Source organism: Salpingoeca rosetta (assembly GCF_000188695.1).
Source record: "Salpingoeca rosetta unplaced genomic scaffold supercont1.5, whole genome shotgun sequence".
NCBI classification, from domain to species: domain Eukaryota; class Choanoflagellata; order Craspedida; family Salpingoecidae; genus Salpingoeca; species Salpingoeca rosetta.
Genome location: NW_004754929.1, coordinates 779,897 through 802,742, shown reverse-complemented (window position 1 = coordinate 802,742; position 22,846 = coordinate 779,897). Strand labels below are relative to the sequence as shown.

At 55.3% G+C, this 22,846-nt stretch overlaps 5 protein-coding genes across 5 annotated transcripts in view; 2 read left to right on the top strand and 3 right to left on the bottom strand.

Annotated features, from left to right (window-relative positions):
- Positions 1-4,195, bottom strand: part of PTSG_11853 (uncharacterized protein) — a 6,926-nt gene extending 2,731 nt beyond the window's left edge. Inside the window, exons 1-10 of the mRNA XM_004996664.1 lie at positions 4,031-4,195; positions 3,727-3,810; positions 3,477-3,533; positions 3,028-3,169; positions 2,626-2,717; positions 2,375-2,477; positions 2,073-2,197; positions 1,665-1,790; positions 905-1,378; positions 137-496 (exon numbers count right to left, since the gene is read on the bottom strand). Of these exons, the coding sequence (XP_004996721.1) occupies positions 137-496; positions 905-1,378; positions 1,665-1,790; positions 2,073-2,197; positions 2,375-2,477; positions 2,626-2,717; positions 3,028-3,169; positions 3,477-3,533; positions 3,727-3,810; positions 4,031-4,153 (1,686 nt within the window). The 5' untranslated portion in view covers positions 4,154-4,195. The remainder of the gene's footprint in view (positions 1-136; positions 497-904; positions 1,379-1,664; positions 1,791-2,072; positions 2,198-2,374; positions 2,478-2,625; positions 2,718-3,027; positions 3,170-3,476; positions 3,534-3,726; positions 3,811-4,030) is intronic.
- A 192-nt stretch (positions 4,196-4,387) lies between these two features.
- On the top strand, positions 4,388-10,431 carry PTSG_02234 (uncharacterized protein; the record flags this gene model as incomplete). Its single annotated transcript, XM_004996663.1, has 17 exons — positions 4,388-4,866; positions 5,059-5,203; positions 5,428-5,520; positions 5,709-5,813; positions 6,022-6,120; positions 6,306-6,430; positions 6,631-6,702; positions 6,903-6,954; positions 7,170-7,238; positions 7,557-7,687; positions 7,940-7,994; positions 8,136-8,882; positions 9,060-9,158; positions 9,277-9,328; positions 9,530-9,942; positions 10,112-10,180; positions 10,315-10,431. 17 exons carry the CDS (start codon positions 4,388-4,390, stop codon positions 10,429-10,431), a joined length of 2,922 nt encoding a protein of 973 aa, XP_004996720.1.
- Positions 10,432-10,610: 179 nt separating this feature from the next.
- On the bottom strand, positions 10,611-14,738 carry PTSG_02233 (uncharacterized protein). Its single transcript, XM_004996662.1, has 9 exons — positions 14,555-14,738; positions 14,336-14,410; positions 13,337-14,090; positions 12,422-12,883; positions 12,219-12,232; positions 11,831-11,913; positions 11,554-11,655; positions 11,176-11,299; positions 10,611-10,925 (listed from the first exon to the last, which is right to left on the bottom strand). The coding sequence occupies exons 1-9, from the start codon at positions 14,657-14,659 to the stop codon at positions 10,893-10,895; spliced, it is 1,752 nt and encodes a 583-aa protein (XP_004996719.1). The 5' UTR covers positions 14,660-14,738; the 3' UTR covers positions 10,611-10,892.
- Positions 14,739-14,857: 119 nt separating this feature from the next.
- Positions 14,858-19,455, top strand: PTSG_02232 (uncharacterized protein). Its single transcript, XM_004996661.1, has 15 exons — positions 14,858-15,053; positions 15,242-15,301; positions 15,508-15,671; positions 15,939-16,004; positions 16,195-16,341; positions 16,472-16,543; positions 16,820-16,906; positions 17,096-17,161; positions 17,307-17,451; positions 17,631-17,697; positions 17,999-18,077; positions 18,208-18,259; positions 18,422-18,495; positions 18,706-18,839; positions 19,027-19,455. The coding sequence occupies exons 1-14, from the start codon at positions 14,915-14,917 to the stop codon at positions 18,814-18,816; spliced, it is 1,329 nt and encodes a 442-aa protein (XP_004996718.1). The 5' UTR covers positions 14,858-14,914; the 3' UTR covers positions 18,817-18,839; positions 19,027-19,455.
- Positions 18,982-22,827, bottom strand: PTSG_02231 (uncharacterized protein). The gene is made up of 5 exons (XM_004996660.1): positions 21,093-22,827; positions 20,635-20,738; positions 20,161-20,291; positions 19,857-19,927; positions 18,982-19,641 (listed from the first exon to the last, which is right to left on the bottom strand). Exons 1-5 carry the CDS (start codon positions 22,761-22,763, stop codon positions 19,306-19,308), a joined length of 2,313 nt encoding a protein of 770 aa, XP_004996717.1. The 5' UTR covers positions 22,764-22,827; the 3' UTR covers positions 18,982-19,305.
- Between the last annotated feature and the right edge of the window lie 19 nt (positions 22,828-22,846).

Sequence of the window (22,846 nt, the reverse complement as noted above, 5' to 3'; positions counted from 1 at the left end):
ACGCACACACACACACACACACACACACACACACACACACACACATCCACACACACACATCCACACACACACAACCTCCTAAGACGACAACCAGCCACGGGTACCAACACTACATGCACCACCAGCGCCAACACACCTCCTGGTCGCGGATGATGCCGTAGCCAGGCGTGCCGATGGCGCCGTTGCCAAAGATGCCAAAGCGGTCTGGGCACGTCTTGGGCGGGCACTTGTGCAGCACACGCGCCCGACCAATCTCCCACGTGCCGTTGCAGGGGCAGCCGTTGAAGTGGTTGTTCAGCAGCGCCCGTGAGGTGTTGTCAAACACCTCTGCAACTGTCTCGGTGAAGGTGATGAGGATGTTGCGCGCGCCGGGGACGGTGGTGCTGTTGCCCATGTCTGTCCAGTAGCCAACGTCGTTGATCATCATGGACGGCTCGCTGGAGCACCCGCTGCCGTGCTGGTAGCGCAGCCGCTCCCGCGTGATCACACCCGTGCCCTGTGTGTATATGTGTGTATATGTGTGTATATGTGTGTATATGTGTGTGTGTGTGTGTTCGTGTTTGCGTGTGTTTTCGTGTAAATGTGTGTGTGTGTGTTTGCGTGTGTTTATGTGTGTTTGCGTGTGTTTGTGTTTGTGTGTGTGTGTGTGTTTGTGTGTGTTTGCGTGTGTGTGTGTGTTTGTGTGTGTGTGTGTGTGTGATGGAAAACGGAAGGAGTGTTTGCGGCGCAGAGGCCCACACAGTCAAGCTGCAGCTGCACCACCACCACGACCACGACCACCACGACCACCACTCCTAAGGTGTTGGACGAACGTGACCCACGACACGCCAAACACGACACCACTGCATCACAACGCACCACAGTGCTTCACAGTGCATCACAGTGCATGGAGTTGCAGCCTCACCTCTCCCTGGGACGGGTCACCGGCACTGCCTGTGATAACCAGGCTAATCTCCTCGTCAGCGGCAAGCACGCCATGGCACTTCTGGTTCCACGACCCGCAGATCTCAAGCACAGAGTCGTAAGGGTACTTGCACGTGTCCTCAGAGAGAATGTATGGCTCCTGCAGGTCGCCGGGCCTCTGCGACTTGGCCTGGAACGGCGTCGACACGACGGGGGTGCGGCGCAGCTCAGGTGTGGAGTCGTTGCGTGACACCGCATACATGTTGCCGTGGAAGGTGCCCGCTGTCAGCGTCTGGTTGTTCCAGAAGTCGACGTTGCACTGCTCGAGGGTGCACGAGGTGAGGCGGCGTGCGGTGTTGGTGGCCCACAGGTCCTGGTTGCCGCAGGGGCAGTCGTGCTTGAGCATCTTGGTCGCGTCGTCCGTCAGCGGGCGCACCAGCATGAACGGCGCGTTGTATTTCACCATGTCCGCACCCTGTAGCCGTTGTCGGCGGTGTCGCGTTCGAGTTGTTGTGGTGTGAGAGTGTGTGTATTGTGTGCGTGCGTGTGCGTGTGTGTATGTGTGCATGTGCATGTATGCATGTGTATGTGTGCGCGTGCGTGTGTGCATGTGTGCATGTATGTGTGTGTGCGTGCGTGCGTGCGTGTGCATGCACGTGTGCACGTGTGTGTGCGTGTGCATTGAACTTTGGGCATGGGCAAGCTGCGGTGCAAAGTGCACAAACGAGGGTGACAGTGGAGCAAGCGGGTGCCAAACACACGTCAATGTTGATGTTGACGCCGTTGGTCTCAAAGGTGGCCTCCGTCTCCACGCTGAACATGGGGGTGGCGCACGCAGAGTCGGCGTAGTACGTAGTCTTGTCCTTGTAGATGCCAGACGCATACAGCTGAGGTGCATGGCGTGTGTACAAGTGTGCGCGTGTGCCGGGGAGAGAGGGAGGAGGAGTGGGTGAGTGTGTGGGAAACATCACAGAGGGAAGGAGGAGAGGACGAAGGTGTCCCCATCAAGCATGCAAATGCATGTACAGTGTTATATCTCTACCATCAAAAACACATCAACAAACATACACACACGCACACACACACATACACATACACACACACACACGAATGAAAGAACGGCACAAGACAGCAGCGCGCTGGCCCTGTGTGCACTGGCGCGTACGCACATCAGCGACGGGCCCCTCGTAGACAAACTGGCCGGTGCGGGCCATGGCGCCGCTGATGAAGCTGGGGCTGCAGCGAAGCGTCCACACGCCGCAGTACGACTGCCGTGGTGTCGTCGCTCCACACCCTGGCACACGGTGGGTTGGCCGGCAACAGACAGCAGTGAGAAGAGACGGGTGACAGGGAGGGCGATGTTACACACACACACAGACACACAGAGAGACACACACGCACAAACACACACACACACACATACACAAAAGCACAGCCACACGGACGCATACACAGAAACACCACGGGGCACCTTCTGAGCGTGTGACAGTCTGCCAGGTGTCCTGCCGTGTGAGGCCGATGCCGGTGGAGTAGTCCGCATCCAGGAACGAGATGGTAATCTCCTTGTCGTCAGCCTGGTGACACGCGCAATGGCGGGAAACAAGGGAACATCGACAAGCCCTGCATGTGAGCTTGGGAGAGGGAGGAGAAGGGGGGAGGGTTATCACTAGCACGGCACATGGGTTGCCACGATGGGGGTATACAGTGATGCAAATTACGTACGGAGGAGAAGCCAAATGCCGGGTTGCCGATCTGGATGCCTTTGGTGTTGGCACCAGTAAGGCCGCCGACCCAGTCGGTCGTGTCGCACGTGCCTACACATGCCATGTATGCATGTACGTTGGTGGTGTGTCAAGGGGGGGGGGGGCAAGGCATGTGCACCAAAACAGAAAAATACACACACAATGGCAGATACACAAACTCACACAATGGTAGCAAAACAAACACACGCGCACACACGCGCACACATACACACGCACGTGCAAACACACGCACGTGCAAACACACACACACACACGCGCGCGCGCGCACACATACACACGCACGTGCAAACACACACACACACACACACACACACACACACACACACACACACACACACACACACAAACACAACTGGCGAACCTGGGACGCAGGCGGTGAGGGCGCGCTCCTGACCCTTCTTCCACTTGCCGGTGCAAGGGCATTCGTTGTTCAGCTTCTGCACCCACGCGTCCGTGTTTGGGGTGACCGTCACCTCGGAGTACGTCACTTGCCAGTAGCGGCCCTGCAGGGTCGTATCGGAGTGAGGGCATGTGGCAAGGTTGGAAGACACGATGCAAAAGGCTCAGCCACAAGGCACTGAAATGCACAGAGTGGGGTGCATCGCGTTGTTGCAGAACGAGACCACCACGACAACGGCTACAACGATGACCACCACGACAACGGCCACACCATCACCAAATCGACGACCACAATGTCCAAAACGAGAATGACCAAGAGCATCCACTACCACAATGAACAACAACAGGTACCACGACGACCACCACCACCGGCAGCTAAACCGCACGACAACTCATCGCCCATGCACGCACCACGCCAGTGTCGTTGCCAAGATCCATCCAGTGGCCGACAGCTTGAATTGAGACATCCTGTGGCCAGCCACAGATGAGGACAACAAACGCACCACACATTCAGTGTTTGGTATGGGTGGGACGTGGGACAAGCACATGAGGGTCACACAGGACAACGCTGCGGTGCGCATTATGGGCTGGTAAAACAGAAGCAATGACGCGCGTGTCTCTCATAACCTTCAAACACGCGTTGCGTGTGGAGTGCACGTACCGCAGAACTGCAAGTGCCGTCGGAGAAGCGCTCAGTGACAATGAGAATGTCGCCAGTGTATGCCCCACTGATGACCATGCTGGTCTATTGCCATTTGTTTGTCAAAAACGCTTGGGTGAGAACAAGGCCAGATCCCACCCATGATGCACACACACACACATCCAGCTGCCACCACAGACATGCACGCACTGGTGCTGGCACGTCACGTGGCAAGTTGCACGCTCGATGCGTGCACCAGCACAACGAGCACACGAATGCATGTGACAATGCCACAACACATAAACACACACAAGCAAGCACTGACCGAAACTTTGTCGTTGCCGAGGTTTTGGCAAGTAGACTCGTACAGGCCGCATTGCTCTGGGTCGGCAGCAAAGGCAGCCATCGCAAGCGAGGCCACCAACGCGACCGCAGCAGTTGCTCGCATCGTCGCGTCTCACGTCAACACAGGGAAGGAAGCGGGGGGGGGGGGGAAGGAGGTGCACAGCAGATGAGTCAGTCAGTGGCGCCGAGGAGTGAGAGAGCTGGCTGGCTGGTGTGTGTGGAGATGGTGGCTGCGCCGAATTGGCGATATCTTGGCATATTAACCAAAGAGACGATTGTTTGAAGATTTGCATGAATGTTCAGAACTTGCTGAATTTACTTTTGTGGTGTCGTGCCCATGGATGACTTTGATTTGAGGGAAGAAGAAACGGCTGTGCTGGCAGAGGCGAGGCGGGTGCTGCGAACATGGCAGGATACCCAGCACAGGTCACCAGCGCCCACATCACGCACACCAGCAACTCCGCCGTGGTCGACGGCAAGGCAGCAGCGATACGGCACCCATGACAGCGCTGCGCATGTCAGCCGGCCGCCAGCAAGTGGAGACAGGTCCGCAGTGCGCAGACAGCACGATGACACTGCGCATGACGTTGGCATGGACGTTGCTGTGGAAGGTATCGTCGCCCACAGCAGCGAGGACGGCCCGCTGCGCCTGTTTTCTCCTGGCCGAAAGACGCGGCGGCATCGCACCATAGACTCTCCACAATATGGACATGACAGTCCGCGCTTCTCCAGCACAGAATACGGGGCAGTCTTGCAGCGACTGCGACAAATCAAGACCCCGTTCTCTTCGGACGACGAGGATGGCTGCGGGGACGAGTACGCAAGCATCCGTGCTCATGGCAGAAATAGGCGTGATGAAGGTCACAGCCGACACCAACGCCATCGACATGACACTGAGCGACGACGACGACACCACCACAGCCATCATCACCGCCACCATCTCCAAGGGGATGAGTCCCCGACTGCTGAGCGACATCGCCACCGCCATCACCGCCATCACCACCACAGCGATAGGCACAGCAGCAGCTCCGACTACGTGCACTCAGCGGACGCTGTTCGCCGTCACTTGCTGGCTGTTGACATTGACCTCCCGGATTCAGAACAACAGGCCTCCTACAGCAGTAGGAAGGAGCAAATCCGCAACGCACACGACGTATGTATTTTCACGACGTTGTCATTGATGTTTTGGGGTTTGTCGTTTGTTGTTGCTGTCGCAGTGCATGTGTTCATGGGGGTGTGGCGGGATCCTTGTACTGGCCCTCCATGTATTGTGACTGCGAGACATTGCCTGTGCTGTAGCTCTGAACGCCGTGTGACCACTGTTCGTTCCCTGACTGCTGTTGCACAACGTCTTGGCTGCATGTCTTTCCCCTTCAGGCCAAGGAGCGGCGACGGCAGCGGGCATTGCAGCGGGAGGAAAAGAAGCGCAAACAGCTCGAGCGAAAACGATGCGAGCGCAAGCAGCAACAGGTGTGTGTACGTGTGTGCTACATGTGTGTGTGTGCAGAGGTTTACGCTGTGTGCTGCATGTTTGTGTGTGTGTGTGTGTGTGTGTGTGTGTGTGTGTGTGTGTGTGTGTGTGTGCCTCAAAGGTTAAACACTCACGTGCCCCGCTTTGCCATCCATTGGGGCCTGTCGTTCCTTTTGTTTTGTTCCAGCGTAAGGAGCTTGAAGCGCAGCGCGAGCGGGAGCTGCTGAAGCAAGTGAGACGAGAAGCAAAGCAGGTCGAGGCGCAGCGAGCCAAGGCGTCGCACCGCAGAAAGGTTGGCCTTGGGGTTTTGGGTGCGTGCATGTGTGTGTGCACATGTGTGTGTGCGTGGTGTATGTGTGTATGTGTGTTTGTTTGCGAGTATGCGTGTGAACGTGCGTGTTATCGGAAACTCCTCCTCTGCGGTTTTACGCAGTCATTGCCACGAAGACGCCTCTCACCCACGCCTGGACTGCATTTTCAACTCGTGGCCGACATCGCAGACGGAGCGGCGAGCACGTGTGCGACGCGTTGATGAAGAGCAGAAAATGCAGCAGCAGCAGTTGCAGCAAGCAGCAGCACCCCCGCCAACGCAAGAGCAGGTACACCCACCGAGCCTGGCCATGCTTGTGGACAAGTGTGAACCCACACACACACACATCTGCCACATCTGTCACATTTTGCCCTTGTTTTGCGGCTGGCTCACCACCACCACCGCCGCCACCACAATCACAATCACTATCTCCATCGCCATCGCCCTACCCCTGTCCCGGTTTCTTCATGTCAGGAGCGCGAGCACATATTGATGCGGTTGGCAGAGACTGCCCTACGTAACCGCCTCACGAAACTGCTGCACCGTTGCTTCAGTGCGTGGTCCAATCTCTCGCAGTCAAAGCAGCAACTTTTGGACCGGTGAGTAAAGAAGATACGCGGAGGGCGCACGGTAGTAGCTTTTGCCAGGAGCAAACACACACACACACACACACACACACACACACACACACACACACACACACACACACACACACACACACACACACACACACACACACACACACACGTGCACATAGTTGCTCACAACGCCCATTCGCGTGCAATCAATTGCCGTGCAGGTATGTGGCGGTCTCACACAGGAAGACGACGCTTCGGTTCTGGGCACGCTGGCGACACGTGTACAGGCGAAGGTACTTGCTTGGTGCACATGTACGCATGGTGGTGCATGTGCTCTCTTTCATTCTTCTCTCTTGCTGCCTGCCTGCATGTGTGCCTGTATGTCCGTTGCCATACCTGCTATTGTGTTTGTTGTTTTGACACTCTCTCCTCGCTGCTGCTGCTGCTGCTGCTGCTGCTGCTGCTGCTGTTGCTGTTGCTATTACATTGGCAGGTTACAGCAGAAGCGAATCGAGGAGGAAGCAAATGCAGCACTGCGGGCTGAGGTGTCGCACTCGTATCACATCACATACTCTCTCCACACACGTGCATGTGTGTGTGCGTCTGCATGTGTGCATGTGTGCATGTGTGTGTGTGTGTGTTTGCACATGTTGACTCTCGCGTGGACGCATGTAGAGAGCCACGGCCTTGCCTCACAACCTCGTCAGTTTCCTCACCCATGAACAATGCCGACGACAATGACATTTCATCGTCAACGCAGAAAAATCTCACGCGCGCGCTCGGGCACTACCGCTCCGTTCTCCTCTCAAAGACCATGGACGCATGGAAGGTGCATACATGGCTGTTGTGTGTGTGCAGATGTGTGTGTGTGTGTGTGCAGATGTGAATGAGAGAGAGTGTGTGTGGGTAGATGTGTGTGTGTGTGCAGATGTGAATGAGAGAGTGTGTGTGGGCAGATGTGGAAGCTTGTGAGTTTGAATGTGGATGCTTGTGTACGTGTGCGTACGTGTGCTGCACTCATCGCCACGCGTGCCACGCAACCCTGTCGTCACCGTGAATGACCAACACCATTCTCACTGGCTTCATCACCCCATTTGCCTGCAATATAATCGCCACCTCTTTGCCCACGTGCGCCTGTATCCCAAAGATCTGGACGCGAACACAGCGTGCGATCACAAAAGAGAGGGAGGAGCGACGTGCGCGCATGGGAACGTTCCTTGAAGGTGCACGTGAGCGCCTGGCACTGCAGCAGGGTGGACCACAGCAATACTCGCCAAGGTGTGTTGTGTGTGCGCTGTGTGCATTGTTGTGTACATGTATTGATTTGTACGTATCATCTGTGCACGTATGGCGACCAGAGCTGATGGAGGCATTATCGCGTTGTTGATGTGCTTTGTTTGCGCGAGTTGAAGTATCCCTGTCCACACACACACACACACACACACACACACACACACACACACACACACACACACACACACACACACACACACACACACGCACGCATATGCATGTTCTGTTTGTTTGCAGGAAATCTGGAAGTGGGGTTCAGGTTCGAAACCGCGATTTAATGATCATGAAGAAGGTGAACAACACACAGAAGCAAGGACGCCCCCTGGCCACTGCCTTTGCTGTTGTTGGTTGCTCTGCCATGTCATGTGTACGTTCGCGTGGTGCCGACTGCATGAAGATGTCGTTGATCTCGCCCATTGTTTCTCACGAGCAGACACATGACACGTTGCAGGTGCAGAGCGGGACGTTGGACGCAGAGCGGGGACTTCGACTGTTGCGCGCGGCGAAGCATAAGCAGACACGCACGCGTACAGACACGCCCGCAGACACGCACATGCAGAATCAGCAACAACAACAACAACAACAACAACAACAACAGCAGCAGCAGCAGCAGCAGCAGCAGCAGCAGCAGCAGCAGCAGCAGCAGCACGGTTTCCCCAGCGGGAACGGTGTTGACGCAAATACACGCGCGTGTGTGCAGGACGTGAAGCTGTGGCGCACGAGCGAAGAGTTTTCAGCACTTAACGGCGCTTGCAACGACACCGGTGACGGTGATGACCGACAGCAGAAGCAGAAGCAGCTGGAGGAGCTGGCCACAGCAAGGGATGTGGTGGTGGAGCCTGGCACAGGCGAGCAGCAGCAGGAGCTGCAGCAACTGCTGATCGAACAACAACAACAACAACAACAACAACAACACCAACAACAACAACAACAACAACAACAACAACAACAACAACAACAACAACAACAACAACAACAACAACAACAACAACAACAACAACAACAACAACAACAACAACAACAACAACAACAACAACACCCAAATGAGGAGGAGTCAACAAGACGACAGCAGCCGTCGCACCGCTACTTTCTCAAGGGAATGGAGGAGCGAAAACGCCAGCGAGAAGCAATGCGAGCGGCACGCCTGGCAAGACAGCGGGAACGCGAGGAGGCAGCAAAGGTACATGCATGCATGTGCGTATATGTGGGTACGGTTGCGTGTGAATGTGTCTGCTTCAAGAACATGGAATGTTGTGCATAGCATGTGGTCGTGGCCAGACATGTGGTTGTTCCCAGCACATGACTCAAATGGCCGGGGGGTTTTTTTTTTTTTGGTCTGCGTTCATGGTTGCTGCAGAGGGAGGAAGAAGAGCAGCAGCGAGCAGAGGAAGAACAGAGACAACGGGAGAGACAGCGACTGATACAGGAGCAGCGTGAGAAGCAAAGAAAGCGAAAGGTGCGCATGTACGTGTCTACCAACCTGCCTGTCTGCGCGTGCTGTGCAAGTTTGCACTTGCGTCAGTGTGCTGCGGTGTGATGTGACATGATGCACATCTGTTCTTGTGGCTGTGCAGGACAAGGAACGACAGCAGAAGGAACGGCAAGAGCGAGCAGCAATGTTGCTGGGTAAGCACCCGATTCATTCCGCCCTCTCGCAGTTGTAGCTCCATGGCGCTCACGTCAGCAACTGTTTGGATGGTTTGCACGCGTTCACAATCGCACCATTACTTTGCCCGTGCATTCACGCGCTGACGCACTTGTACACACACGCACACACACGCGCGCACACACACACACACTCACACTTCCCCACCTGTTTGGACACAGCGAAAGCGACGGCTCATGATCGGGTGCGCACGGTAAAGTGGTACGGCCTTCGCGCGTGGATGTCCTTCCACTCTGCTCTCAAGAAGCAGCAGGAGCACGCTGCAGGCCACCACCACCGCCACCTGTTGCGCCAGTGCTGGGACAAATGGGCGAGTGCCCTGGAAGCGCGCCACGCGCAGCAGCAGCAGATGGCGGACAGCCAGCGGCGTGAAATGCTGAAGCGACGCCTTGTCAAGTGCTGGAGAGCAGCACTGAAACAGCAGCGGGAGCGGTATCGGGTCGCTGATGGGCGATTCCATGCAAAAGTAACGCGTCGTCTTCTTGCGCGCTGGCGCGAGCGAACAAAGCAGGAGCAACAGCGCATGCTCCACTTGGAGCGATTGGCCACACACATGAACAACCGGTATGAACCGGTGGGAAGTGGCTGTGGGCGATGTTGAGTCCTCTGTGTGTTGCACTGCATCATTCCTTGCGATGGCCCCAAGCGACCGCTGATTTGAGTGCATGTGCGCGTGTGTGTTTGCGTGTGTTGTTACCCGTATTCTCACTCAAACATGTGTATGCGCGTACCCACATGCACAGTCGCCTGAAACAGACAATGATCCAGCATTGGCTGATGCTTCCAGCGGCGATGCAAGAGGTGACAGCATTGTAGCATGCCTGCAGGCACTTTGCCCACGGGTACAAGCTTCCATTCACTCGACTCTTTGCTTGTACTCGTGTGTAATTTGCTTTGCTAGCACTCAACAACTCCACCGCCACCATCACCATTGTCTGCTGTGCAGGAGCAAGAGCGCGAGCAACGGAAAGCGGCACTGCGAGCAAAAGTGGCCAACTGGCTGCCGGACTACAAACCGCCGCCGCCATCTGGAGGAGGAGGCGCCGCATCACCACAACCGTGACGGCTGCTTCTGCTCGTGTGTGTGTGTGTGTGTGTGTGTGTGTGTGTGTGTGTGTGTGTGTGTGTGTGTGTGTGTGTGTGTGTGTGTGTGTGTGTTGTGTGTGTGTGCTTTTGGTATTGGAGATGTTACTGCTTCGGTGTCACATCACATCGTTCCACTCCTGCTTGATTGCAATGTGTGCCATGTGTTCAATGTGCGTTCGCTGTTCATTCATGTCATAATATTTGCTGCTGTGTGGGCATCTATAAGAAGCTGTAACCGTGCAGACATGCGATTGAAAAACGCAACCGGAATGAAGAAAGAAAGCGGGGAGGTCAAAGGGAAAAGAGGTCACGTCAGGAGGGACGGAAGGTGGTAACTATGGAGAGAAAGGAACAGAGAGGTGCCACTGCAGCAGTGCACACTTGACGGGCGGTCCTTGAAATATAGAGACGCCCGCACATGCGTGTGTGTACGTGCGTCTACGCGGTCGCACGCTGTCCGCCACGCAGCAGCTACAACAATCCAGCAGTCGCAAAAGGGCAAGGCCAGGCGACAAGGCAAGTGAGGACAGAAAGGGCTGAAAACCAGACAGTTGCGGTCTCGCGCATACACACCTTACAACGTGAGGGCGCACATACAGACGCGCACGCACACATACACACATACACACACACACACACAAACACGCATAAACACACACACACACAGCACACACGCACAGAACACAATGTCGCAATAATTTCATAGCACCAAAATACATACCGTGCGGGTAATGTTGAGCACTGTGGCGCCAATCGAAAGAAGAATACCGGCATACACGGCAACGCACAGGCACAGGAATCCAACAACCGCACCCGCCATGCGTTTCACACGATCCTCCGTTTTCCTATCACAGCACACAACCGACGACAACAACCAGCAAGAAGCAACGCAACATGTGTGTGTGTGTGTGTGAGTTGGCGAGAGGGTCCGAGCGAAACGTAAAAGACAGACTAATGAAAGTACCATCGATGTACTTGGGAGCTGTCATCGACAGTGACTCTGTGCGCTGTGGTAGTGGCTTGAAGAGTGCCCAAGAGACAAACACGTGCATGCACAAGCAAAAGCCTAAAAACATACGCACACGCACAGGCAACACACCTGAAGATGTTGGCGACGGTGGAGCGTGCAGAGGCTTTGATGGACCGCACTCGCTGCTTTGCGTGTCGCACGGCAGCGTTGGGCGTCACGTGCGCTGCGCGCCTGTAAACCGTTACGAGGATGCAGGATGGCGGAATGCCAACAACGTGGAACAAGGCATAAGCATACGGCACGCAGCCAGAGCAATGTGCTGATGGAGCGTCAAGAGCATCAACGCAGGGGCGATGTTGCCACACATCACAATAGCACCAACACGCAGGTGCAAGCATGGGCTTACATGATGGCGGTGCTCAATGTATCAATCAGAGACAAGAGAGCGTCCTTGGCAGCCAGTACCCAGTTGTCCCTGGCAATGGCAATCTGTTGTGCGAGGACGGTGCAGCACACCGAGCAGTAACCGATTGGCAGCGGCGAACAAGAAGCAGGTGGTCAGAAATACACACGGCGTGTGAGCTTGTGAGCACATGATCGCTTTGTGCATCAAAGTAATCGCGGATGGTTCGGAATCGCAAGCAGTTGCAGAGGTGAACCATTGGCAGAGAGAAAGAACGCCCCCCCCCCAAGTGCCTTTACAGAAGGTTCGGAACCACGTGCAGGGGGAAAAAAACACACACACACAGAACTTTGACATTTTTCGCGCCTTGTACAGCCAACAAGGAACGCACCTTTGCAAAGAGTCCTGTATGCGAGTGCATGTGTGCACGACACGGAAACAAAAATCACGAGATAAGCAAGCGAAATTGTGAGTTCAGTCAGCTGGTTACATGGGCATGCAAAGGCCCGCAGATGTGCAGGGTGTTATAAACGAAGGCACACATGTCACAGGCAGAGGAGTAGATGCACGCAATACCAGCAGAGTTACACGCACCACGTTGGCCTTGACGCTGCTGTTGCTGGTGTTGCTGGTGTTGTTGTTGCTGTTGACGCTGCTGTTGGTGTTGTTGGTGTTGTTGGTGTTGTTGTTGTGGAGGGTGCTCAGTGACGAGTCTTGTTGTCAAAGTTGCTGAGGAGGTGGTGGTCATGGCGCGTGCAACCTCCATCGCCTGCTCTTCCTGCTGCGCGTCTTCTTCATCCTCAAGCTCTGTGCGGTGAAGCGTGCCTGTGAGCGCGCCAATCACAGCGGTGGCACCCAAGATGGCCACGTGCAGGCCCAACACAAAGAGGGCAGCCAGGAAGCCAAGCACGCGGGTGAGCAGTGGCACGGGCCGGGTCCTCGGCTTGCGGCGGTCCCGGTGGCGGCGGCCACGATGTCGGCGGCGAATGTGTGGGTGGCGGGAGCGCGTGTCTGCACCTTCGCCCTCGTACATGTCCAGCTCCGAGTCATCCAGCTCTGACGAACCAAGCCCCGTGTGCGTGGTGTGCGTGTTGTTCAGCGTGTTTGCATCGACATAGCGCAAGTGCACGTGGTGGTCATTGCCAGAAGGTGCGTGAGGGTGCGTGACCACATAGTATTTCCCAGGCAACCATGACCGCCGCAGTCTATGTTGCAGTCTATGTTGTTGTTGTTGTTGTTGTTGTTGTTGTTGTTGTTGTTGTTGTTGTTGTTGTTGTTGCTGGTGGTGGCGATGATGGTGGCGATGATGGTGGCTGTGGAGCTGTTGTTGTGAGCGTGCAATTAACGCTGAGGAGGCACGTGCGTCACGCGTGGCTGTCACCGAGAGAGCTGGTGCTGTTGTTGCTGTTGTTGCTCGTGGTGCTGCTGGTGCTGGTGCTTGTGCTGGTGTTGACGCTTCTGATGGGGTGGGTGCGAGTGGAGACAAGGCAGGCACAGCACGCGACTGACCGAAGTTGATGAACTCGGAGGATCCGTGTGAGGCAACCGAGGACACTTCCCGAGTATCAATGAGGTGTTCATCTTGATCATCGCGGCGGCGGAAGGGAGCCGCGGACGAGAAGGCGCCGCTTGCGCCCATGTCGTCAATGTCAAAGTACTGCATCTTGCGCGAGGCTTGCTGTGCTTGCAGGTTGATGGGGGACGTGTTGAGAGGCGGCGTCTCGTCTTGCACCTCCAAGCTGACATCCTCCACATCGACTTGCTCTTCCCCCTGAGCGGCTGTCGTCGTTGCGGCAGTGGATGCTGTCCCCTTGAAGTGGCGGGCTTCTTCTTGTTCTTGTGGGCTGCGGCTGCCGCCGCCCGTTGGCGTGTGCTCGTGACTGGACAAGAAGCCAGACTCGTCAGACAAGTAGTTTGATCGTCCGCGCTGTTCGGGCGTCATCAGCACAGGCTGTCCCGCGTGTAGGACGTCCAGCATGGCCTGGGGGTCTTGGGGACGGTGTGTTTTCGAGTGCAAGACGGCTGCATTTCCCGTGTTGGCGTTGCTTCGGCCTTTGCCAGCCGTGGTTGTTGTTGTTGTTGTGGCTGATTGCGCGGAGATGACAGCTCCTTCCAGCTCGTTTTGGTTTTGGGTGAGCGGGACCTTGGCGCGGTGGTGGGCGGTGCCGTGGACACTTTGAGGGTGCTGCATCTTGTGCATGGCGTTGTTTGTGGCTCGCTTGCTCATGTAGTTAACGAGCTCCTCCAGTTCAATGGTCTTGCTCTGTATCGAGAGAGAGAGAGAGTGTGTGTGTGTGTGAGTGTGTGTGAGTGTGTGTGAGTGTGTGTGAGTGTGTGTGAGTGAATGGGTGTGTGAGTGAGTGGATGAAGTGGGTGAATAGCAGAGACACACAAACAAAACACAGATGCAGGCACAGATGCAGGCACAAACACAGACAGAGACACAGCTTTGCGTGCGCTTCACACCTCTAGTTGCACCTTGCTTGCCTGCAAGCAAGCAACACTGACCTGATCAGCATCAAGGACTTGCCACAAGTCATGCCAGCCCATGTCTCCGAGCAGTTCTTGCTTCAATTCCTTGTTCTGAGCACAATATGAGGACAGCAAACATGAGGACAGTGGTGGCGATGGAGGTGACGGGGAGGGGAGCAACAGCAACAATGCAACACCAACTACATAGGCATTCCAAGCAAGTTTGTACTCCTCACCCTCTCACAGGTGGCTAACCTTTTGCATGACGCGCTTGATCTCTCGCTTGGAAAGGTGGCCATTGCCGTCCCTGTCGGCTTCCTGGAACACCGCCCTCGCCCGCACATCAACCGGTTCCGCCATGGTGGATGGATGGAGATCAGAAGTTTCGCGTGCGTGTCTTCACAAGAGACAAGGTTGGTTGGTGTTGGTTGAGCAAGGCAGCGAGAAATGGTGTGCGCGAGCAACAGCCACAGCACATGCAAGCAAGCAAGTGAAGCAAAGCAAGAAAAAAAAAAAACTGCCTGGTTTTTTGGACAACAGCATGATTTATTGATCACCCTGGTGCTTGAACCCCGCTTCTTCTCGCTGCGTTTGGTGCGAAAAACACGGACCGCGATGATGCGAGGAAGTGGGCGACGCGTGGGTGCGCTGTTGGCGCTCGGGGCTATCGTGGTTGTTGGCTGTTCCGTGCTGCTCTGGACTGGGCTCACCAGCGAGGATGGCGCGTGTCCGAGACCAACCAGCGTCCAGGACGGTGCGTGTGTAGGGGGGTGTACGCGTGTGTACGTTTGCTTGCGTGTTTGTGTGTGTATGTGTGCGTGTGCGTGTGTGCGCGTGCACATGTGCGTGTGTGTTGGTTGGCGCGCTCTTCGCCAATTGTGCATATTGTTTGACTCTCGACGCACATCTTGTTCACGGGTTGCTGGGCAACGGATCCAACAGTGTTGCGATGCATGGACCTGAGCGACCACGTCACTGTGGGATCGCTGCCATCAAGCAAACGTGAGTGACGCCTCGCGTGCTTGCTTTTTGCGGCTTGACGGACCATTCACATGACCTGAAAAAGCACACACACACATGCACACATACACATACACATACACACGCACACACACGCTCTCTCTCGCCTGCGGCGCCATGTGCAAGCTGCTGCTGGCGAGTGCTTGGTTCATATGCATGTCACGTGCACGTGCGATATTATGATGCAGGGAAGCTGGCAATTGGAATTCCAAGCGTCTGGCGCTCCGGCATCAAGAAGAGGTACATCACAGACACGCTACACAGCCTCTTGGATGTTCCAGAGAGGCATCTCCTCAAGGACATCGTCGTCGTCATCCTCGCCGCAGATCGCGACCCTCTCCTCCGCGAGAAGGTGCAGGTGGTGTGTGCGTGTGTGTGTGAGAGAGAGAGTGTGTGTGTGTGTGTGTGAGTGAATGAGAGAGAGTGTGTGTATGTGAGAGAGTGAGTGAGTGTGCGTGAGTGCGTGCGAGTGAGTGAGTGCGTGAGTGCGTGTGCGAGTGAGTGAGTGTTTGTGTGTGTGTGAGGGACAATCTTGTACTTGACTTCCCTTGCCTTGAACCTTTGTTTCTTCGGCCTTACCTTCCACTTCTCCCTTGACAACCATAATTATGTCCGCCAGTTGAAGTTGACCATCGCCACAGAGTTCTCGCACCATGTGCATGCAAGTCGTATCATCGTCATCGAAGTATGCTCAGCTGCAACCAGTTGAACATGTCCATCCTTGCTGTCTGATGTCCTGTTGTTTTGTTGTGTGGTACTTGCTGTGCTGTGTGTGTTGCATTGCTTGTGAGTCGTTTTGTTGGATTGCTGCACGCGCGCGCGTGTGTGTGGGTGCCATCTTGGTGACGCTGCCGTGTGACCTTGTCGTGGTTCAGGTCCCTGATGCGTATTACCCGCAGCTCTACCACAAGAGGAATGACTACGAGGACTCACAGGCGCGGACGATTTGGCGCCAGAAACAATGCGTCGATTACAGCTTCCTCATGGCTTTCTCCGCCCGTCTCGCTTCCACATATCTCCAAGTAAGAAAAGAGCACCCGTGTTGCAGATGTCTGGTGCGCATGTTGTCTAGCTGATGATGCAAACCGCACGCCCTCAGTCGACATCAACTTACGCAGTGCCTGTACACGTGCGCGTGCATACGGGTTGCAGCTTGAGGATGATGTGAGCGCGACACGACACTATTTGCCGGCTCTCAACGCGTTTGTAGATGCATTCCCGCAGGTTCGTCTTGTGTGATGCAACTTGCAAGCAGCTGTCACACGTGCACAGTCGCACACAGCCACATGCACCCCACGCCTTTGATGCATGCGTGCTTCACTTTCACATACACACACGCACGTGCACACACACTAACACACGCACACACACACTAACACACACACACACACTAACACACGAACACACACACACACACACACACACACACACACACACACACGCACACACACACACACACACACACACACACGGCGCACATATCATCTCAACACGATGCAGGCGGTGATGCTTGAATTCAGTACGTTGGGGTTCATCGGCAAAGCGTTTCCCTCTGCAGACCTCCCGGCACTGGCACACCTCTTTCACGTGAGCTTCAACCTGTGTCTGTATGCAGGATGGTCAGGGGAGTGTGTTCAAGTGCAGACGAGCACACGTGTATGTGCGTGCAAGAATCGTACACAAGAGGATGGGGATTGTGTTGGAGTTCTGTCATATCGCAAGCTGCTGCTGCTGTCGCTGACGCCTTGCCCCCACCTCCAACATGCGCGTGTGTAGACATTCTATGCCGACGCTCCGGTGGATCTTCTCCTGCAATACTACATTGCCATTCAGAACCGCAAGGTCACGAACACACACACATACACACACGCACACACACACACACACGTACACACGTACACACAATCACACACAATCACAACCACACACACACATACACACAACCACACTCAATCCAGTATGTGTTTGTTGCGCGCTGCCCTGACAGAATGACGTCCGACAGCGCCAGCCACCGCTGTTTCAGCACGTGGGCACACGCTCGTCCCTCAGCGGAAAGAGACAAACGGCGGTGGAGCCGAATTACGAGCTGGAGTACGACCTCAAGCGATGGAGGGCCGATAATCCACCGGCAGGTGCGTTGTTTACACAGCTTCCATGGTCATGTGTCCGTGCAGTGGGCTGTGTTGGTGGTATCAGACAACCTTAACATGCCAAGATTTGGCCGCCGTTGTTTATTTGTATTGCTGCCCTGGTATCCGGTTCTCGTGATCGCCTTCCTCACCCATTTGTTTTCCGACTGCGGATGTCACAGAGGTGACGAGCAGCATGACGCCAGCGTTCTCCTCACTTCCCATCGACGCATATCTTCGTGCGCCCGGGTTAGACTGCACGGTTGTGGGCACTTCTTGGTTGATGCAGTGAGGCACTGACAACAACCCAACGTCTGTGGTCCTCTGTGTGTGTGTGTCTGTGTGTGTGTGTGTGTGTGTCTGTGTGTGTGTCTGTGTGTGTGTCTGTGTGTGTGTCTGTGTGTGTGTCTGTGTGTGTGTCTGTGCGCCCCGCATCTAGGGGGCCCATCTATCTTTGTTTCTAACCGTGTATGGCTGTGTGCTCACGCAAATTCATGACGTCGCTCACTCTCGTCTCTCTGTCTGTCTCCCTCTCTCCCTCTCTCTGCAGCGGGTTCTGGGCGGCGGCGGTGCAAGATGGGGACGACCTGACCATCGCTTTCACTCGGCCCGCACGCGTCATTCACATTGTGAGGGGAATTGTTCGTCGAAATACCATGCGTGCGTCACACACATTGCCTGGTCTTCTGCTGTCCACCACGTTGCCTTACACGTGAATACGACGTGCGCTTTTATCTGTTTTGCCCCTCAATTGGCCAGCGTGTGCGTACAGGCACAAAGGAACACAACAGCGCCGACAGACTCCAAGCCGGTACGCGCTCTTGTTTGAAGGATGAATGGTAGTAGCAAGTCCGCTCATGTTCAACAATCACGCACACATACACGTGCACACACACACACACACACTCGCACACACTCGCACACACACGCACCTTTGCCAATTGTCCTTATCATCTGCATGCACAAATGTTAGGAGAGCTGCATGTGTTGTTTGAAGGATCAACGCGATCAACAATCCTCGCAGCTTTCGATAAAGGCATCGCAGAGGTGAGACTGTTTGATAGTTACGCTTGTGGAAGCTATTCGCGCAGACCACTGTTGTTCCGGTTCTTAAGTTAATACGACAACAGAGAGAGAAACAGAGATGCGATGGCGTTCTGAGGCACTGTGGGAGGTGAAGAACACGAACACCTTGTTGTGTCAGTGCTCACATCGCTTCCTGCCGCGACTGCATTGGTGGTTGTCCCGGACCTTCAGGCTGCCGTGTCACACAAGCGCCGCGTGTCACAGGTGAAGATTATCAGCCGAGCAATCCACACAACGTGGGTCATGATACAGGAAATCGCCGTGCTCGTGCACAGCTCTTAATCAATTCAAGCGACGCTGTGTTGGTGAGCACACTTGTGCGCGCGGGCATGGGAGAGTGTGTGTGTGTGTGCTTTGTGTGTGCTTTGTGTGTGTGTGTGTCTTGCAGGTGCGTGTGCTTTGTTTGTTTGTGCGCATCGGAGTATGTGTGTGGTGCCTTGGCTGACGTGTGGATTTCATCGTATGCGTGTGCCATGTCTCCCTAACCTACAGGTGTACTGCTGAATCAACGCACACGTCACATGGAACCTTCCAGGCAAAAGGATAATACGAGAACCATAGTCAAACGCCGAGCAGAGACGCCACGGCGTGCTAGCTCTCAAGACAAGCAGCGCTTGCCCATGAGTGCAATGGAGTGCGAGAGCGCGAGAGATGAGAGAGAAATGAGAAATGAGAGTGAATGAGAAATGTGAGGAGGAGGGAATGCGCTGATGCAGACACACACGGGTGCGTGTCAAGAGTTTTTTGCTGCTGCTGTTGTTGTTATTGTTGTTATTGTTGTTGTTGCGGTGAAGATGTCAGGGAGCGGGACGATGATGGCGACGACGATGAGGATATGGTAAACGCCGCTGTTGGGGCAGTGGCATCCAATGTATCATCTTCGCTGCTGTCACTCGTGAAACCGGTGCTGTTGTCGTGGTGGATGGTGTCATCCTCGTCGTCCATGCTTGCCATGAGCTTGGAGTACACGACACCGCGTGTTGCATTTGCAATGCGCCTGTTGCGCTGGCGCCAGCACTTCTTGACCGCCTCCGAGGCAACTAGAAATACAAACGCAGCTCCCGCCATGCCAGCAGACACGCGGAATGTGAAGCGTGCGCCGTGCACCTGCAGGCATCCGTGCACACGTGTTGGTGGTGATTTTGAGGTGGGGGGGGGAATGAGTTGAGACCAACGACCGCACATTGCAGTGCATCGGCTGCGCACGTTCTCGTGTGTGTGTGTGTGTGCGTGTGTGTGCGTGTGTGCGTGTGTGCGTGTGTGCGTGTGTGTGTGTGTGAGTGAGTGTGTGCGTGAGTGTGTGCGTGTGTGTGGACACGTACGTCGTAAATTGCACCGCCAATGAGCGCGCCGAGGCCCTGGCCAAGACCAAAGTGGAGCCCGCCCAGAATGCCTGCACGTACGCAGTGATGGAGAAGTTGGCAGCACACAAAGTGCAGCAAGCGAGCTTAGCACAAGCTGCCGCACAGCGCAGCGCAGACAGCAAACACGTAGTCCCGTGGAACTAGCTCAACAACAACAACAACAACAACAACAACAACAACAACAACAACAACAACAACAACAACAACAACAACAACAACAACAACAACAACAACAACAACAACAACAACAGCAACCACTTACCCTGCATGGTTGCGCCAAGGCCCGGGGGTGCAATGTCTGCGGCGTACTTGGTGGATGTCGCCCACATGATGGCGAATGTGACGCCGTGCAGCGGTTCCGAAGCAACAACGAGCCAGGGCGAGCGCATCAGGCTAATCGAGACACGGGGAGGAGTTTGTGCATGTGCATGTGCATGTGCACGTGTATTGTGCACGTGTGTATGCGTGTGTATGTGTATTGGAGGGTTAGAGGAGAATACATGGTGACGCCAAGTCCCGGAAATGAAAACAGAGAGGAAGAGGAAGATTTGTGCACGCGATGACGTTGAGACAAACAGTGCGGACAACATCGTCCCCCCACCCAACACACACAGACAGACAGACAGACAGACAGACACACAGACAAACAGACACACACGCACACACAGACAAACAGACACACACGCACACACAGACAAACAGACACACACACACACATACACACGTGCGCGCGTACCTGTAGATTGTGAATCGAAGGACGTAGCAGACGAAGGTGAGCATGAGACAGCCGTTCACGCCAAGCTTGTTCATGATGTACCCAGAGAACCAGAATAGCGGCACCTGCAAACATGGAGTGGAATCAGGCAGTCGGAAGCAAGTCAAGTCAGTTCAGCTTTGCAGCGTGATTGGCAGGCGAATGCACGGACACCTCCCGCGGGCTATGGGTGATCATCAATCCCCTACCGCATGAAAAGTCGCCCTCCCATTACACACACACACACACACACACACACACACACACACACACACAGACACAAGAGACACAAACTTACATTCACACACGCACACACATTCACACACACACACACATTCACGCGTACACACTCACACGCGTACACAATCACATTCACGCACACTCACTCACATTCACGCACACACGCACACTCACTCACATTCACGCACACACGCACGCACCTCCGACATGCAAGTGACGAAGCGGCCGAATCCTTGAACGGTTTCTGATCCGCCCAGCTGCTGGATGAAGATGAAGAGAAACGTCTCAATGACACCAACGCCAAAGCCGGCAACGACAATGATGAAGAAGAACATCATCGTATTTGCGTCCTGCACAATCACGCGCAACGCGTCTACGAAATTTGGCTTCCGCCCCCTCGTGGCTGTTGGTGTTTGTGTTGTTGATGCTGCCGTCTTCGTCTTCGTGTCCATGTTCGTCTTCGTGTTCAGTATTGCTGCTGACAATTTGGTGGTTCCATTGGTGGTCTCGAAGGGCTGGCCTTCTTCATCGTTGTGGCAGTTGCCCCCATCCACATTACCGCTCCTGCCATGCGAATGGCTTCGTTGGCCTGTAGCTCCTCCCTCCACTCGCATCTCTTCGTCGTGGCTGTCACGGTCACCACCATCACCACCACCACTACCATCGTTACCTCCAGCGCCAGCATCGCCAGCATCGCCATCAGCAACACCGTTCGCACGGCTGGCGTCACCGAGGGCCTCTCCCACCAGGTATTCGTTCTGGCTCTCGCTGGGTGTGGCGGCATCACTGCTGTCGGTCGAGTGCAGCTCATGGCGGCCCTTGTGTGCATTCTCGACCATTGCCCGGGCCAGGAAGATGCCGAGCCCTGTCAGGATGGCGTGCTGCAGGTACATGGGGAAGAAGGCCTCTGTGGAGTCGATGATGGTGCCGGAGAGGAACACCATGAAGCCAAAGCCTATGGCACCCCACAGCCGCTGTCGGCCGTACAAGGTGCGGTCCGGCAGGACTGCGAAGACGCCGTTCTCCAGCAGCGGGCCCACGCCGGCGCCCACGGCCTCGCCCACGATGATGGTGAAGGTGAGCGGCACGAAGCCTTCAATGGCGAGGAGCGAGAAGCGCAGAGAGACGGCCAGCGCAGCCGCCAGCACCAGCACGCGGTAGTGCCTCCCCGTGCGGTCGGCCAGGGCGGCAATCAGCGGGCTGCCGAGGAACTTCGACATGGGGCTGATGAGCCCGATGGTGCCAATCTGGGTGAAGGTGAGCCCCTTTCGGTTGTGCAGGAAGAGCGGCGTGAAGGGCATCATGGAACCAAGGCCGCCCCACACCAGCAAGTACATGAGCTTGGGCTGCACCAGCGACTCGGGCTTCTTGGCGTACTCAATCCAGCTGCGCACCACGTGCAGCAGCGTCTCCACACATCCTTGCTTCACGGGCAGGGCTGCAGCTGAAGTGCTTCTCTTTGTTGCTTTGGTCTTGCGTCCTTTCCGCCTCCGACCCGCTGCAAAGCCATCTGCATTGCCCTCACCGGCGTCGCTGCTGTCGCCATCGTCGCCCAACAGCATCACGTCATCGTCATCATCATCATCATCATCATCGTCGTCGTCGTCATCATCACCGTAGTTACCGCCGTCGCTGTTGCTGTCTGCAAAGTGATGGGGCTGTGTCGATGGTTGTGCTTGCAGCAGGTTGTCCTTCAACGGAGCCTCTTCTTCCTTCCTCTTCTTCCTTTTCTTCTTCTGGCTCTGCTTCTTCCTCTGCCTCCTCCCTTCCACATCATTCCCATGACCATTGCTGGTCTGCGCCATCATCAACACGGGAGGCGACGCCGCATCGCCCACCACAGCGCCGTCATGCGCATCAGCCATCGTCATCCTTCGCCTTGTCCTGCAACGTGCGTTACGGAAAATTGACTGGAATCATAAACGATACTGCTGCGCTGCACTGGCAAAGATGA